At 34.6% G+C, this 18,375-nt stretch overlaps 1 protein-coding gene across 26 annotated transcripts in view; it reads right to left on the reverse strand.

Annotated features, from left to right (window-relative positions):
• Nucleotides 1–18,375, reverse strand: part of ncam3 (neural cell adhesion molecule 3) — a 52,607-nt gene that overhangs the window by 15,650 nt on the left and 18,582 nt on the right. For 2 of the 26 annotated variants that reach the window (XR_015512102.1, XR_015512096.1), the window contains exons 1-12: nt 13,361–13,400; nt 12,340–12,634; nt 10,405–10,476; nt 9,672–9,872; nt 9,424–9,561; nt 7,059–7,202; nt 6,859–6,976; nt 5,527–5,681; nt 2,882–3,015; nt 2,447–2,558; nt 1,009–1,176; nt 272–395 (exon numbers count right to left, since the gene is read on the reverse strand). Coding sequence is in view for 11 of the 26 variants with exons in the window: in XM_087288082.1 (XP_087144208.1) it covers nt 276–395; nt 1,009–1,176; nt 2,447–2,558; nt 2,882–3,015; nt 5,527–5,681; nt 6,859–6,976; nt 7,059–7,202; nt 9,424–9,561; nt 9,672–9,872; nt 10,405–10,476; nt 12,340–12,385 (1,408 nt within the window). In the remaining 15 variants the exon portion in view is untranslated. Of the gene's footprint in view, nt 1–271; nt 396–1,008; nt 1,177–2,446; nt 2,559–2,881; nt 3,016–5,526; nt 5,682–6,858; nt 6,977–7,058; nt 7,203–9,423; nt 9,562–9,671; nt 9,873–10,404; nt 10,477–12,339; nt 12,667–13,206; nt 13,401–18,375 lie in introns of those variants that run through there. The other 24 variants (XR_015512100.1, XR_015512093.1, XR_015512104.1 and 21 more) reach the window with 14 other exon arrangements.

The following is an 18,375-nucleotide window of genomic DNA, read 5'->3' on the forward strand; positions in this document are numbered from 1 at the left end:
ACCAAAATAAAGTGTTATTAAAAACTAGTTATTGAAACTTATGTTAAAAAATGGTTAAAAATCACTTTGAAAATATTTATTCAAAATAACATTTCACAGGAAGGCTAATAATTGTGTTTGAATGTTTATGTATATATAATTACATTCCTATGAGATGTATATACATATATCTGGTGATGGTTATATCTGGGCCTGCAACTGAAAAAAAAAACTGATGGAGATGCAGAAGATGAACATAAGTGAACAGACTGTGTGTATATTCTGCTGATACTCACGTCGAGACTGTGTAAAGATGTTCTGTTCTGTAGAAAAGTTCCCCTGATAATGAGAGTTTTTGGCTGCAATGCGAACCGAGTACTCCGTGTATGGCTCGAGGTCCTTGATCATCAGGGGATCTGCCAACATAAGCATTTTCACCACATTTAGTTTAAGTCAGAATTATAAGTCCTCCTGAATTATTAGCCCCCTTTATATTTTTTCTCCAATTTCTGTTTAACAGAGATTTTCTGTCAGTAATGTTCAACACATTTCTAAACATAATAGTTTTAATAACTCATCTGTAACAACTGATTTCTTTTAGCATTGCCATGATGACAGTACATTATATTTGACTAGATATTTTTTAAGATACTAGTATTCAGCTTAAAGTAACATTGAAAGGCTTAACTAGGTTAATTAGGCAAGTTCGGGTAATTATGCAAATCACTGTATAACGATAGTTTGTTCTGGAAACACTCGAAAAAGAATATATAGCATAAAGGGGGCTAATAATTGTAACCTTAAAATTATTTAACAAAAATTAGAAACTGCTTTTATTTTTGCCAAAATAAAACATTATAGGAAATACTGTAAAAAATTTTTGGGAAATATTATAAAAAATAAATAAATAAATAAATAAATGAATGAATGAATAAATAAATAAAATACGGCTTATATTTAGACTTTATTTGTATTTGATTTTACACGTAAACAAGTCATAAATCATGTGTCTAGCAGTGATTTATTTACATGCGGGCTTGACGACATTTTGGTTCCAGTTGTCTTCGGATGGTTTCTTCCACTGAAGGATGTAGTAGCTAATGGGGGAGCCTCCGTCCTGCACTGAGACACTGTGAATGAGGATTGAAGATGAGGATCCTGCGGACATGCTGAACTGACTGGGGGTCTCGGGCCAGGCTGGTGTGAGAGAGGGAGAAAGAGAAGTGATCAATGAGAAGTGAAGTATTTATTCATTAAAATATTACTAACCAAAGTTTAATAAGTTGTTGGGAGTCAAGATATCCTTGAGATGGTATACAAGAGTTGTGAGTTTTAACATGATTGCATGGTATGAACTGTTGCCAATTAAGGAAAAGCAAAAACTGTGTCAAGTAGTAGAAATTAGTAGAAATAGGTAGTAGAAATTGCTAGTGCAATTGTAGGTAAAGCACAAAGACAGCTAAATGAAATGTATTTAATAAGAATTAAACAGAAATCACATGTCATTACTGAAGATTGTTCCCATACCCTAAATATAAAGTTTCAGCTTTTGCCTTCAAGAAAGGTTTTAGGCAACCTCAAGTAAAGAAAAATGTGTATCAAATGTCCTTTGTGCTGACTGCTATTATAATTTATATGCTGGGTTTTAAGTATAAATAGAGTTCATCGAGTTCATTTTAATGTGATTTATGTGATGATATTGAATGCATCCTGTTTATTGTGACATGCGGGATGTGAATACTGATGTGGGTGCGTGGTGAAGCCAAAGACGATTTCTATTTGTGAACAATACAGAAAGTAAAGTTGATCATCATTATTCAAACATTTCTCATAATCAGTGGTGACCCACAGGATTACATTTTTTATAAAATATTTATTAAAGGACGTTATGCTTAATTTAATTATTTTTAATTATGTTAAAGCATCATTTTTATATCATTATTATAATTAATATTCATACATTTGGCATAATTTTCAGAAGACACCCACTGAAACTGGATTTGATAAACTAATTTGTTTATAGACAATAAATACCTGTATGTTATGTTCATATCTATTTGCATATCCTTGACTATTATTAGCAACCTGTACAGTATGGTCATCTATTTGTAAATCTAGTCATGTGATTCTAGATAATAAGACTTGTATATTAAGTTCATAATACATCCATCTGTAAATTTTACCAATAGTTTATTTTGTAGACAATGAAAAAAAACTTGCAAAAGGGTGCTAACATATTGACCTTAAAATAAAAACTGCTTTCACTCTAGCCGAAGTAAATCTAATAAAGAGTTTCTCTAGAAGAAAAAAAATATTATAGGAAATACTGTGAAAAATTCCTTGCTCTGTTAAACATCATTTGGGAAATATTTGAAAAGCAAAACAAAATTCACAGGAGTGCAAATAACTTTGACTTCAACTGTATGTGTGTAAATTTTTAATTAAATGGCCACTAAAAGAGTCTTACTTATCAGCTGGAAGTCCCCAGTGGTTGTTCCCACTATATTTGTGGCTATGCAGGAGTAGAATCCACCATCAGAGGGCATTATGTTTTCAAGAATCAGCTCAGGTTCACCCGACTGCCCACACATGTGCGTGCGAACAGGAAAGACAACAAGAAACAGGAAACAGTAATTAGGCCCATAGAGAAGAGTACATGGGTCAAACTTCCTGTAGATACTGAATCCCCCCTTACTGCAGCACTATCAAATAAAATCATAATCCAATTATAATCCATTTTTTCTCCAGTATTCACATAACACTAACTATATAACTCCAGTATTCACACTAGCCAAAATACTGTAAAACAGTATGAGGTGATAATAAAGTCCATTAACCACCTCTTTTATTATTTCTTTATTTGCCAACCACATAAAAGTGGACCGATTTAGATGTTTCTCACCATTTTTTGTTGTGTATCCTTCCTGACCCACTGTACGGCTGGAGCTGGATGTCCTGTGGCATTGCAAAACACAGATGCACTTTCTCCTGGAATAATGCTCAGCTTGTTTTCAGTAAAAACCACAGTTGGAAGCTCTGAAAATTGTCAATATGACAAGAAAAAAAATTAACTTGTGCCATTTAAAGCAATATTAACATATGCAATTAAGGTAAGCATACACTGTGCAGTATAACAGTATTTGCTATAACAGGATATACAGTATATCAAAATACTCTTCAACTCTACACACACAAACACACACACATAAGAGAGATAGAGAGATATAGCTTTGTGTAACAATTTTTACTTTTTTATTTAAGTAATTATGAAAAATAAAAGTTAGACTGTAAATGATCACCATGCGATTTATATTATTTTAAAGTTTTAGTAATTTTGTTATCTTAACAGTACATTTCTAATTGTTTTTGTTCTTTTTTGTTCTGTCTTTGATAATGTAAGGATATACAGATACACTTGAGGCTAGTATTATAAAGAAACACATTAAAATACTTATTTAAAATGTAAAACAAAAGCTCATTTAAATTTAATTAAACAATAGGCATACAAATATAAATCTATAACGGACCTACTGTACAAATGATCAAAAACAAAACCTGAAAATGCTAAAATATACAAATATTAAACCAAAACCTATTCTTAAATGACTAAAAATGGGTTTGTTTGGGTCTGGCCCATTGCAGAGTTTCAATTTGATGCTTGCATGGTATCAAATTCCCCATATCAGTGTTTGTGACTATAGTAAACAGCTGACTCCAAGAGGAAAAATATTTTCTTAGACCAAATCTTTCGGTAAATTTTCCAAGACAAAAAAAACAAACATCTGAGCCATAAACACATAAATTCACTGAATCTTAGGCACCATTTACAGCCCAGTAGACAATGTATGAAACTGAGAAAAAAAGAGAAATTCAGAAAGGAAATATAAAGTTTGCTTTTAAACGTCAATAACTGAATGATGGGATCATAAACGCATGTGTTATCGTCCTCTGCGTTATTTAACATAAACAAACAGCACAGGCTAACAGCCAAAGTTTAAATGTCACGCAGACCTTAAATATTCATCAAGAAAGTAGATAGTAGGGCTGCACTATATTTCATTTCAGCAATTTACAATCTGCAATAGTCACATCGCAGGATCGGCAATGTCAAATTGGGATTGCAGCTAATCCTAAAACACAGCTCATAACACATGACTAGGGCCAGAGAGAATACATGGACATTTTTTGCTATTTCTGTGCAGAATTTTGTAAAAATCTGCAGATTTATGTGGATATATTTTGGGATTATTGTAACTAAAAACTTATTGTAACGAAAAAAAATGACCTTTTTAACTTTTATTCAAAGTTTACAAAGCAAATCCAATTAGATCCACTTATCTGGTAAACAAAGCAAGTCGCTTGTATATATTATCTCTACTAAAAGACAGAAAATATTACTTTACAAACTGTACTGTAAATATATCTTATGAACATATTTATGTTGGTCAATAAAATTACTGAAATTATTTTAAAACTGAATAGATTTGAGCTAAAAAAAAAAAAAAAAAAAAAAAAAAAATCGGCGGAAATCTGATTCACCCAAATTTCGTGTGGGCCTACACATGACTTATAGAGTCATGTTTGACTATAATCAAATTTTTACTTAGATGTGTTTTTAAAGGGGAAAGAAGCACTCAGTTACGTTTACATTATTTTGTACATTGGATTGCACTTTAACGAAAATATATTAAACAAACTCGATTAATGTATCCATTTACAATACAACGGCGTGTTTTACTATAGCTTTTAGACCTAGGGAGCTGCCATCTAGGAATATCACTGTGTCTGAAGTCACGGGGTTGATTCCGTTCCCTCAGCTGAACAGATACAGTGGAGGTAAAGGACTGAACACAGAGACTGTAAAGCCTAAATTAACCCTATGCGTGACGTTGTGAACATGGAGCTGGTGCAACCACACTCCAAACCAAGGGGTAAGAAAATTTCCCAGAATACACCAGCCACAGTGGCAGAATTGCTGAACCAGGAAGTAAGGAAATCCACAAATTAGTATTTTTTTTACATAATTACAAATTTTTATGACAAAAAAACAAAAGCGCTAAATTCCGCAATCTATAATCCCTAATAATAACTCCTGTACAGCAGTCCCACAACATTGACACTTAATGACACTCAAATACCCTGTCAGTAATGTCTAGTGGCTGAGAACGAGCTTTTTACATTGTCTGCTATAATGTAATTTTTGTGTTTACATAGATGAATAAGGCCACTATGTAAAAGCACAGTACAGCTAAGATCTTATTGCCACATTATATCGTTATGATAACATAATATATGCCTTCAGTGATTTCCTGAAGATACCAAAAAATAACTCAACTGGAATAACTCCAGCAGACGCGATAGTCTGATCTTATATGAAGCATGCAATCGCGATGACATATGATGACGTGTGCAGGTGCTGTAGTGGTGTCCCAATTCTTAGGGGCAAATTTTAAAGACCTTCCCCTTAATCCTCGGTTGTAAGGGCCAAGAGGAAGGGGTACAAAAATAGAATTGGGATTGAACCCAAGTCATTTTCATTCTTCTTACCTGAGACATCCAGAACAAAAATGGCACTGCTTTCCCCAATCTTATTGCTAGCTGTGCAGATATACTCTCCGTAATCACTCCTGGTCACTGCTGAGATGGTGAGCTCACTCTTATCAGTATTGTAACTGTAACGGGAGTCATTAAAGCTGGAAGGGCTGAAGGAAGAATACAGAAACACGGTCTGTTGGCACTACGGTACATTAGCGCAACTCAAATATACTCACTGTAGGAGAAATAACGATTGATAGATAAAAAGATGTACAGACAGAATGCAAAAGAACATAAGGCTAAATAAAATGAGAACAGGCATAGAGCCTTTTCAGGTTTATTAGCCTCTAATCAGCCCAGGGTGCTTCATAATACTGCCTCAGTATAGGGTATGATCTTCTTATGCTGAGTTCACACCAGATGGGTAATGTGCGAATGGAGTGAATATGACACAAGAATGAAGCAAGCAAACTCAAAATGTTCACACATCTATTATACGCGCAAATATCGCAATTTATTCATGTATAAATAGATGAGTGAACATTTTGAGGTCACTTGCTTTTATTTGCGCGTCAAATTTGCTTCATTCGCGCATGAAATTCCCTTCACAGTAGATGTGGATTCGCGTCATGGGCAGGGCTTCTGTCTGCCAGGTGACTCTAGCTTCGTTGCTAAATGCTGTGTTTATGTGCTTTATGAAGGCTGAAAAACAGTGTACATTTGTTTACTAGAGTCCACTAGATTCTTTCAGAGGTGCATCCATCTCGGAGTTGTTCATCTCCTCCAGAAACTGTAACTGGATGATGGAAGCTTTCAGAGGTGCTTCAAAGTGAGCCGAGTCTTGTTTGATGAGCTGTTGTCCGGTCTCGACAGGAGGATTTCTAACAACAGGCACTACATCATAATCATGCCCCTTATAAGAGCAAGCTCCTGATTGGTTAACGCGGCGAGAATGTCCAATGAAGTTCAGATTTTCCAACTCAAGCGATTCTTGCCGCAGGATGTTTTGTCTTTGTGGCTTTGCATTAACTAAATATGCATATCACTCCCGCTTGACGCTTCATCTGCATCTGGTGTGAACGCACCATGTTATCATATTGTGCACCTTGATGTTATCAATCTGACATGAAGTATGGGGTCCAAAAAAAAGGAAAAAAAAAAAAAAATGGCAATCGATTTGATGTTAAAACTTGGATGTCTATTTGATGCCCTTTTGACCACCAAAATAACTCATTTTTCTTTTCTTACCCCATTGGCAGATTATTTAGCTTGTTTTAAACCATTACAAAAACATGTAAGCATGCATAAAGGAAATGATGCAGCATTTTCTGCTAATGTACATACGTTGTCCATGTAATGGTTGGAACTGGTGCTCCTTTAACCAGGCAGGCTATAGACAAACTGGTGTTGGGTCCAGCAAAAACACTCTTTTTCTCCTCATGAATCAGTACAGTCGGTGGCTCTAAAGGATGAAGCGTTTAAAGCAGATATTAAGCGGACAGATTCACCTTGTACAAACACGCTTAGCTCTTCTATATCCTCACCATTGACAACAACAGAGATCGGGAGACTTCTGGTTATGGGGCGTCCCTTGATCTTCCCTTCACAGATGTAAGTTCCTCGGTCCTCGTGCTGAATTCCCACAATCATCAGAGATCGATCTGGGAGGATTTTCAAATGACTTCGGCCTAAAAAAAAAAAAAAAAACTATTTCAGCATAAAAGGTGTAATTGTATCATTACAAACATGAATTGAAGCATTTAAAAGCCAGCAAGCACACTCTTTAATAGCCAGATCACCCTTAAATGAAAACCCCATCAAAATTAATCTAGGCTCATTGGATAAATACAAATTCATGCACGTTTGCAAAACTCCCAAAGCCTAACTATGCATATTATTCCCAGCACTGCCACTACACTAAACACTATACTGCAGTAAAATAACAATATATGATTGTACTCCTTTTTGCTCAAATCACATGGACAGCTGGTTAAGCATAATAACATGCCTAACTCTTGTTATGTTATGACAAAAAAAAAAAGTCACAATAGCGCATGATTTCTAAAATAATATTTTTCATGCTTCCATCTGCAGATTTGGCAGGTGCAACAGTAAATAATTAAACATTTTTTTTAATCCAACTCACTGGACACTTCAGTTTAAAAAGTGTTGCAATACGTAAAACAACTCAACACAGTAAAACATGGCCAAACTGATTGGCACCTGCTAAAACTTACATGTGTTGCACAAATATCAAGAATCAATACAATGCAACTTTTTTCACTTTTGTTTCAGAGATTAAACTTTTTAGTACCACAAACTGAACAGTTCACATCATGAAAGTGTCATCAAACTCGTAGAAATAAGCATAAACTACATTTGCATAACTGGAGCACAAGCATAGTATACTAAGGTGCCTAGTATGTCATTGAGTTGCCCCCATATCTTTCTAATCACTGCAAAAAAGCTTTTCTTGCTTATCGTTTTTGTCTTGTTGCAAGTCCAATAATCTACAAATTCTTCAATCAACAAGTGATTTTCTAAACAAGTACAAATATTGTCGTTTTCAGAAATATGTCAAAATTAAGCATGTTTTTCACTGAAACAAGCTAAATTATATGCCAATAGGGTAATAAAAAAAAAATCTTATTTCAAAGCAAAAACAAGAAAAAAAACTCATTGCAAAAAAAAAAAAAAAGCTTCTTGATTTAATTTTTTTAATTAATATTAAAAAATATTAATATTTGTATTAGACAAAATAAAACTTTTTTTTCGCATTGAGCCCCCATGAAATGCATAAGACAATATGTGAGGGTAATTAAATAATCAGTTGGCATTTGTGTGAAGTTTGCATGTTCTCCTTGTGTTGGCGTGGGTTACCTCCAGTTGCTCTAGTTTCCCCCACAGCTCAAAGACATGCACTATAGGTGAATTGAATAAGCTAAATTGGCCGTAGTGCATGTGTGTGAATGCAAGAGTGTATTGGTGTTTCCGGGTGTTGGATTGGAGCTGGAAGGGCATCCGCTGCGTAAAACATATGCTAGATAAGTTGGCGGTTCATTCCGCTGTGGCAACCCCTAATGAAGAAATGGACTGAGCCAACATAAAAAAGAATGAATGAATAATTAAATATTTCCTAGAGATGGGTTGCGGCTGGAAGGGCATCCGCTGCATAAAAACGTGCTGGATAAATTGGCGGTTCATTCCGCTGTGGCAACCCCGGATTGATAAAGGAACTAAGCCGAAAAGAAAATGAATGATTAAATAATAACACAGCTTGAGGTGAACTAATTTATCCCTTTAAGGTTGTCAATGGTGGCGTTTACTTCAAATGGGGCAGGGTTAAATGTTTTGAATTAGTTTCTTTCAGACTTTCAACCAGTCAAAACACTCAAAGGATCAGTCCACCCAAAATGAATGTTTAATCACCATTTCCTCACACTCTAGTGATGCTAAACCCCTTAAGGAATATAAGGAATACCACTGAACATGACACTACATATTGTGAAGAATGTTTGGGCCATCAACAGTAGGAACAAAAAATATGATGGCCGTTTTTCCTTCACAACATTCTTCAGATTGTCTTGTTTTGTGTTCAACAGAAAAAAAACGAAACTCAAACAGGTTTAGAACAAGTTGAGGATGAGTAAATAATGACAGAATTTCCAAAATTGGGTGATCTCTCCCTTTAATCAAACAACTGCTTGAATATGTTTTCCACCTAGTAGCAAGAAACATCTCTCGATTTGCTTACAAATCGGGCATAAAACAAATGCCTCCCACCACATCAGCAACCCGTCCACCATCACCATTCTGCCAAATGCAGGCATCGACGCAACTTGGAAGGTGATGAGACCCCCACATCGCATAAAAAACCATAAGAGCCCGCAGTATAGCCACCCGTCCTACCATCATCATGTATCATGCGATCATTCCTAAACCAGTGGATCTCCACCTCGGGTTTGCCAGTCACCATGCAGGGAATGATCGCCGTTTGGTTCACCAGAAATTCATGGAATGTCCGCGTCTGTCCAAAGTCTGGTGTTTCTAATATGAAAGACAAAATTCACAAACCAATCATTATCGATATTAACTTGATGGAAAAAAATATTCCACATGCATTGTTCTATTAAGACGGGGGAATAAGAGGAACCTACTGTAGACATAGATCTGGCTGTTCGTCGTCTTCTTGTTGCCATTGCTATCTTCAAACTCACAGGTGTATCTTCCAGTGTCACTTAACTGAACATTTTTCAAGTTCAGTGTGCTTGAGGACTCGTCATTTTTCTCCACTACATGGCGATCTGTATCAACATCTTCTCCATCTTTTAGCCAATTGATATCTCCCTCTGTGTCGGCTGGATCACGCATTAAAACACAAGAAAATAAAAAAATAAAAAACATAGTTGTATTATGAGAGCAATTTGATTTTGAGGGGTCTAGTAAAAAAAGACTGCCAAATAAACGTATAATAAAACAATATAAAAGCACAATTAAATAACAAAACATCAAATCAAGTGGTATTTTGTAAAGATTTAATTGAAACTGTCTTCATCTTTTAACCATATAATCATTAGGAAAAAAAATCTCTTGGCTATTTTATGATGGTAAAAAGATTGAAAAGGTTTTCAAACTGTTGTTAAAAGCTAAACAAATTTATTCTGACACTTGAAAAAGAAGTGTCTTATACAGATATAGAAATTATAGAATGACTGACACCGATCAGATACTCAGAAGATTCATACAAAATTGGGATTTTCGATATATCATTGTTTACATAGTTTGACACGTTAGACAATAAAATTTTTTACAAATAATTTTAATGTCAAGAAAGAACTTTGGGGTCATTATTTGTGTTCATCAGACAGTTTTTACTAAAAACACACCGACCTTTGCACAAGAGCAGAATGCTGTTTCCCACCTGCACATCTGGGTCACCAAGGATAATATCTAATTTAGCATCTAAAATAAATGGAAACACATAACAACACTTATAAACAACGAATTTTACATTGTGCATGAGTTTTATTTGAGAAAAACACTGCAAATAAATATACATACATTGCTGAATCTATATATCTATATCTATATTCAATTCAATTCAGCTTTATTTGTATAGCGCTTTTACAATGTAGATTGTGTCAAAGCAGCTTCACATAAATCTATATACATATACATACATATATTTATATATACATATACATACATATATATATATACATATACATTTGTATATATATACACACACACACACACACACACACACACACACACACACACACACACACACACACACACACACACACACACACACACAGTTATCAACATTTGAAGAGGAACACCAGCTTTCATCAAAGTTTTCCAACTAAAACACTATAACAACACCCGTTCTTCCTCACCCGACAATTTTAAAAAACATTTTTGATTTACTTTAAAATGTTGACTACTGTGTGTGTGTGTGTGTATACATATACATACAGTTGCAATCAGAATTATTAACCCCCTTGAATTATTCACCCACCTGTTTATTTTTTTCCCAATTTCAGTTTAACGAAAATAAGTTTTTTTTAACACATTTATAAACATAATAGTTTTAATAACTCATTTCTAATAACCAATTTATTTTATATTTGCCATGTCTACAGTACATAATATTTGACTAGATATTTTCAAGACACTTCTATACAGCTTAAAGTGACATTTAAAGGCTTAACTAGGTTAATTAGGTTAACTAGGCAGGTTAGGGTAATAACCTAGGGTAGGCAAGTTATTGTATAACGATGGTTTGTTCTGTAGATTATCGAAAAAATATAGCTTAAAGTGGCTAATAATTTTGACCTTAAAATGGTGTTTAAAAAAATAAAACTGCTTTATTCTAGCTGAAATAAAACAAACAAGACTTTCTCCAGAAGAAAAAATATTATCAGACATACTGTGAAAATTTATAATATATAAATATATATATATACATTTTTTTTTTTGGTATTTTGTGTATCTGTGAAATTTTAGAATGATAAATAACTCATGATAGATATAACCAAAGTACCTTTTTAAATTCCATCACTTCCCCAAAACAGCTTTGCAATATTATCATTATTATTATTAGGATAATATTGGCCGACAGACGATGAGGAAAAGACTAAATGGACAATGGAAATGACCACCTTCCCTTACAAAGCATTATTTCTTCCTGTATAAGCGTTCAAAGATGTTCAGTTACAAAGAATGGAGCCACTACATAATGGTTTTCTTTACAAAGAGAAACTTTCCTCTCCCATTCACAGGAGAAAATTATACTGTAACAATATTTACCTGCATGTAATTCTTTTGCACTGTACTTGTTGAAATAAATATGTATCAAAAGCCATGCTCTGATATATGCCATGTCAGCATCTATAGCAATTTTAATTGAATGAATGAAATTAAAGAAGGTAAATAAATGCATTTCATTTAATGAATGAATTTAAAAGCCTTAAGTAGTTTAAAAGAATATGGCAAAGTATTTTGAAAAAGTAAATTAAAGTGAATACATATTTTATAATTAAATTAAATAAGGTTTTCATCATCATCGTCATTTACATATATACAGGTCTTATACAATTCTTGTAAAATCTCTGAGTAACAATAATGGTTTTATACCTGAAATAACATTAACATAAAATAAATAATACAATTAAAGCATTAATGCATTTACATTAATAGAAATCGCAGTGATATATTGAAAAGCATATAAAATCAATTAATTATAAATTAAACTGCCTATCAAATCCCTCATTTATCACACTTTTAGATTGCAAAATAAATCAAATAAAATAACATGCTCACCTATAAGTCCTGAGCATATCAGAAGAAGTCCACAGAGTAAAATCATATTTGCAGGCTTGTCTTGAACCACTCTTGAAGTCTGTCAGGCAGCGTGGTCTTCATCGTTTTATAGCAATGACAGAGACAGACAGGAACCGGTTTATCAGAAGGATCTGACCGCAAACTCCCACCTCCCGATGCTGCGTTGAGATGATGGAGCGCAAGGATGCGGAGACGAGCTCCAGCCGCCCAGACGCCAGCCAGCGGCCCTCCCCTGCTGAAGACCGGATGAAACGAGCCCTGCTGTCCCCTGACACTCGATGGAGGAAGATATTTATATCTTGGGATCTTGCATTTTATTGAAGATGATTAAAAACATGTGGAAGATAGAGAGCACATGCGCGCGCACACGTTACTGAAACACTTGACGAAAGACTCTGAAATTACATCAGGGTCTGTGTTTTATTGCTATTAGATATTACGTATTGACAAATTTATTATTAACAATAAGTTTAACTTTTAAGACCAGTACCAGTAGGTTTCTTTGGGACACATTACTTTATGATTTAATTTTTTTAAGTTATATGCAAATACCAATAAAGACCCTCTGAACAAATTAAGTTTCCATTAAAAAATAAACAATTTCCATTAAAACCATTACAAAATCACTAGAACTTCTGTGATGGTTTCTATGTTCACGCAACTTTATGCAAATCAATTTTTGATTGAATAAATTAAAAGTGGTGTTGTACATTAAACCTTATAAACTGAGATGTGGATATTTTTATGTCAATTTTAAATGACAAAAAACTAACTAAATTATGAAGTCTGCATGTGCTGTGTAACGTTAGATCAAATGCACTGCTTAGCGCCTTTCATTTAACTTACCGTTACCACACATATATTTACTCGACGCTCCAGGTGATTGTAGTCACTGTTGTCTTGCTTTATTAGGAAATAAGCTCACAAACTTTATCTTCAGAATGGTTTTGACTGTCATTTCTAGCATTTGATCGTATTTCATGAAGAAAACTCGTTTTACCTCTCTTGTATGCATGAACCATAAAGTAACGTTACACACAGGCCTTCACGGTAGCCTGTCAAAATAAAAGTCCGATTTGTAATTTTTAAAACCAACAACTTAAATACATTGGTTTCTTTGGGACATATTCCATTACTGTTTATTGTTTTTTCAGCATACACTAAAGACAAATAAAAACCATCGAGATAAATAAAATAAATATAATTTCTATTAAAACCATTACTTCTATAACATAACTTATAAATTATGTGCTGGTTTCTAGTTTCCCTTGGGACAAATTAAGTTTACGTTAAAAATAAACAATTTCCGCCTAGAGGTTATCACGTCGACATATAGTACTATTGTGCTCACGGTGACTTGAGTTCGATTCCCGGCTCGAGGTCCTTTGCCAATCCTTCCCCTATCTCTTCTCCCCACACTTTCCTGTCTGTAAGATCTCCACTGTCCTGTGACTGTCCCAATAGAGGTAAAAACCCCCAAGTAAACAATTTTCATTATAACTATTTCAAAACCACTAGAACTTCTGTGATGTAAACCTCCTTTTAGACCTTCATTAAAAAAAAGTTGTAGACAGATTTAGAAAAAAGTCTAACGGAGGTGTATAAAAAAGTCATTATGAAAAATTATGACAACCTGTTCAGCCATTTTTTATGTTTTAATCCTTGAACAAATGATTACATTTTTGGGGAGTGAGACTATTCAGAGACCAAATACAGAGACCAAAATAATACATTTTGAAGCAACTGATTATGTAGGAAACAGTAGAGAATTGCACATATTTGTATGGATCAACAAAAGCATTTGCAACTTGTTCATAATAAGAAACTGCTGTGAACAAGTGACACAATGATGATCTGATTATTACCCTTCAGATGATCAGATCGCATCTGAGAGGACTATAAAGCAACTTTTTTTTCACTCCAACACACTTGAAGCATAATACAAAGCCTTTCTGTAAATACTTTTGTAAACATTTTGTAACATTTTTTTTTTGTTTTAAGCGAAACATTAACATATAATCTCCAAATATAGTCTACACCGAAGTGTAATTTAATAAATGTAATCTAGTCTGAAATGGCACTAATGGAAGCTTGACAAAATAACTACAGTGTTCAACAAACCCAGAATGAGACTAAATAATTTACAGTGCATTGCAATGATGAAAGTCTTCATCCTAAGACAAGCATGTCTTCCTAAAGGATGCAATGATTACAGTCACGTATCGTAGTAGTGTAATCAGCAGTAGAGATGCTTTATAAACAAACAAAGGGGTATTTTTGTCTTTGCCAGAACAATTCACGTCAGTAGTTTGACTCACCTGCTCTAATAAATTAGAGCTCAGCGTGTTTGCGTGCAGAAAACAATAGCTGTTGTTTTAGACCAACAGGATGTGCCTTCGCGTAACACGACTCAATTTCTGTACATTTACACCAATTCATTTACTGAATTAATCAGTGCAAAACATCAAAGCATCAGCTTAAACATTCATGTTGACTTGTGTCAGCCAATTATAATAGGTCAGAATAGAACTACTGCTGACAAAAACACAAGTATTTATTATTTAGTATTTATTTACGATGTAAAACATATATCGTTTAAAATATAGCTGCACTATATACTGTTTTGCAACATACTGTACTTTTTGCACTAAATGCTGTTTTGCATCTGCACAACTCTTTTTTTTTTAACAAAAATACATTTTTTTATTTTTTAACTTAATATTTTTAGATCATAATTCTAATAATGTAATTGGGGTGATGCAGTGGCGCAGTAGGTAGTGCTGTTGCCTCACAGCAAGGTCACTTGGTCGCTGGTTCGAACCTCAGCTCAGTTGGCATTTCTGTGTGGAGTTTGCATGTTCTCCCTGCGTTCGCGTGGGTTTCCTCTGGGTGCTCCGGTTTCCCCCACAGTCCAAAGACATGCGGTACAGGTGAATTGGGTAGGCTAAATTGTCCGTAGTGTATGAGTGTGTGTGTGTGTGTGTGTGTGTGTGGATGTTTCCCAGAGATGGGTTGCAACTGGAAGGGCATCCGCTGCATAAAAATGTGCTGGATAAGTTGGTGGTTCATTGCGCTGTGGTGACCCCGGATTAATAAAGGGACTAAGCCGACAAGAAAATGAATGAATGTATGTATGATATGTAATTATATTGATTGTAATTTCTTTCTTAAAATAACTTTTGTATTAATATTATATATGCTAGGCACCTAGGGCCTGAGAGCAGTGCAATTTCGATTCTCTGTATGTCTCTGTATGTATATGGTTAAATTGACAATAAATCTGACTTACAATGATTTATAGTTTTATTTAAAAACCTTACATGTTTTCTGTTAAACAAGACAGTTTGTACCATTTTTCAAAATATTTGCAAAATATTCAATAGCCCCACAACAAAAATATGAAGTAATTATGTTTTAGGGATAAAATTAATGAATAATTAATACATTTAAATAACATTACATCATTACAATTAAATATTAAATTCACATAAACATTAAATAGTTTAAACAATTACATTTAAATTAAAGGTTTATGACAGATTTTGGGGTTTTATATATATAAATATGGCTCAGTGTTTAGCATTGTCGTCTCACAACAATAAGGTTGCTGTTTGGAGTCCCAGCTGGGTCAGTTGGCATTTCTGGGAGGAGTTTGCATGTTCTCCCCGTGTTGGCGTGGGTTTCCTCCGGGTGCTCCGGTTTTCCCCACAGTTCAAAGACATGTGCTATAGGTGTATTGCATGAACTAAACTGGCCGTAGTGTAAGAGTTTTTCCCAGTACTTGGTTGCACCTGGAAGGGTATCCGCTGAGTAAAACATATGCTGGACAAGTCGGTGGTTCATTCTGCTGTAGCGACCTCTGAAATAGAGACCAAGCCGAAGGAAAAAGTATGTATTAATTATTAAAAATAATGATTTTATAACATGATTAGACGGGTGGATGGACGGAAATTATATATAATAATGCTGTCAAACAATTAATCATGTTTAAATCACACGCAAAATAAAATTTATTTACAAAATATAAGTGCATACTGTATAAACAGTACTGTGTAAAAATTTATGCACAACTTTAATGTATTAAATATATAATACTAATTCTACAGAAATATTAATATAGAAGTATATGTCTTTAGCACAGTGTGTGTGTATTTCTACATAAATATATATATATATGGCTCAGTGTTTAGCATTGTCGTCTCACAACAATAAGGTTGCTGGTTGGAGTCCCAGCTGTGCCAGTTGGCATTTATATATATAGTATATGTCTTTAGCACAGTGTGTGTGTATTTCTACATAAATATATATATATATATATGGCTCAGTGTTTAGCATTGTCGTCTCACAGCAATAAGGTTGCTGGTTGGAGTCCCAGCTGTGCCAGTTGGCATTTATATATATAGTATATGTCTTTAGCACAGTGTGTGTGTATTTCTACATAAATATATAGAATATACGTATACTCACCGGCCACTTTATTAGGTACACTTGTCCAACTGCTTGTTAGCGCAAATTTCTAATCAGCCAATCATATGGCAGCAACTTAATGCATTTAAGCATGTAGACATGGACAAGAAGATCTGAAGCAGTCCAAGCATCAGAATGGGGAAGAAAGGGGATTTAAGTGACTTTAAATGTGGCATGGTTGTTGGTGCCAGACGGGCTGATCTGAGTACTTCAAAAAATGCTGATCTACTGGGATTTTGACACAAAACCATCTCTAGGGTTATAGAGAATGGTCCGAAAAAGAGGAAATAGTGAGTGGCAGTTCTGTGGGTGCAAATGCCTTGTTGATGCCAGAGGTCAGAGGAGAATGGCCAGACTGGTTCCAGCTGATAGAAAGGCAACTGTAACTCAAATAACCACTCATAACAACCGAGGTAGTAGTAGAGCATCTCAGAATGCACAACACACCGAACATTGAAGCGAATGGGCTACAGCAGCAGAAGACCACACCGGGTGCCACTCCTGTCAGCTACAGAACAGGAAACTGAGGCTACAATTCGCAAAGGCTCACGAACAATGGACAATAGAAGATTAAGGCATGAGGGCAAAAGGGGTACAACCCGATACTAGTAAGGTGTACCTAATAAAGTGGCCGGTGAGTGTATATATTATGTAAATAAAAACCTTTGTCTTGGATGAAATTATTCTCGATCAATCGGTTGACCTTCTTGCTGTGAGGCGATTGTGCTACCCTTATTGGTTTTCTTGTTGTATCTTAGCAACACAAAGGTAACAATTATTCCATGTAACACATACAGCGTACTGATAAAATACCTTTCCATCAACTGATATATATATATATATATATAGTGATAGTGTACAAGGCCAACAGGACTGATAAACGACAAGTTTATCTCTATGAAACCTCTCTTAAGGTCAGAACAACCATCATATCAGCCAAACACTCACTAAAGTTTGATCTGTGCATATAAAATCTCAACTCCAGTGCTGTGACCATGTCTGTTTCTCTGTGTAAACACATCTTCAACTACTCCAATTACGCAGTGACCTATATAGGAAGTGTTTTAATGCTCTGCTGTGAAGCACGTCTACTTTTTGGCAGTGATTAAGCACAATCTCAATGGGTTTATCTGGTGGTAATGGTTTATTTAAATGGAGAGAAAAAAAAATAAAAACAACATCAATCACGGCGCAGTGCATTCGAGCACGCTGAAGTCATGATGCAAGAGCTTATCTTCAAAGTCAAAGGTAGAAAAAATTGAATTACTTTTAAGACCTTATCTTTCTAAATAAAAAGCTTCATCCCCTCGAGTGTGAGCATCCTGGAAATCGGGGGCTGGGGGATCCAAAATAAAGCAGAATTTGACACAAATTACTTCACGATGGTGCACTGTGAAAAATGATGGTTAAGGATTGTAAAAACAATCGATAAACTGTAAGTACATCTTTTTTTATCAGATACGTTAAGGTTTTATAATACACTTTATTTTGAATGTAAATGAGTGTTTATTCGATTATTTTACTGATGATTGTGTTTTGTTTTATTAC

The sequence above is a fragment of the Danio rerio genome, chromosome 16 (assembly GCF_052040795.2).
Source record: "Danio rerio strain M-AB ecotype USA chromosome 16, GRCz13ab, whole genome shotgun sequence".
NCBI lineage: Eukaryota > Metazoa > Chordata > Actinopteri > Cypriniformes > Danionidae > Danio > Danio rerio.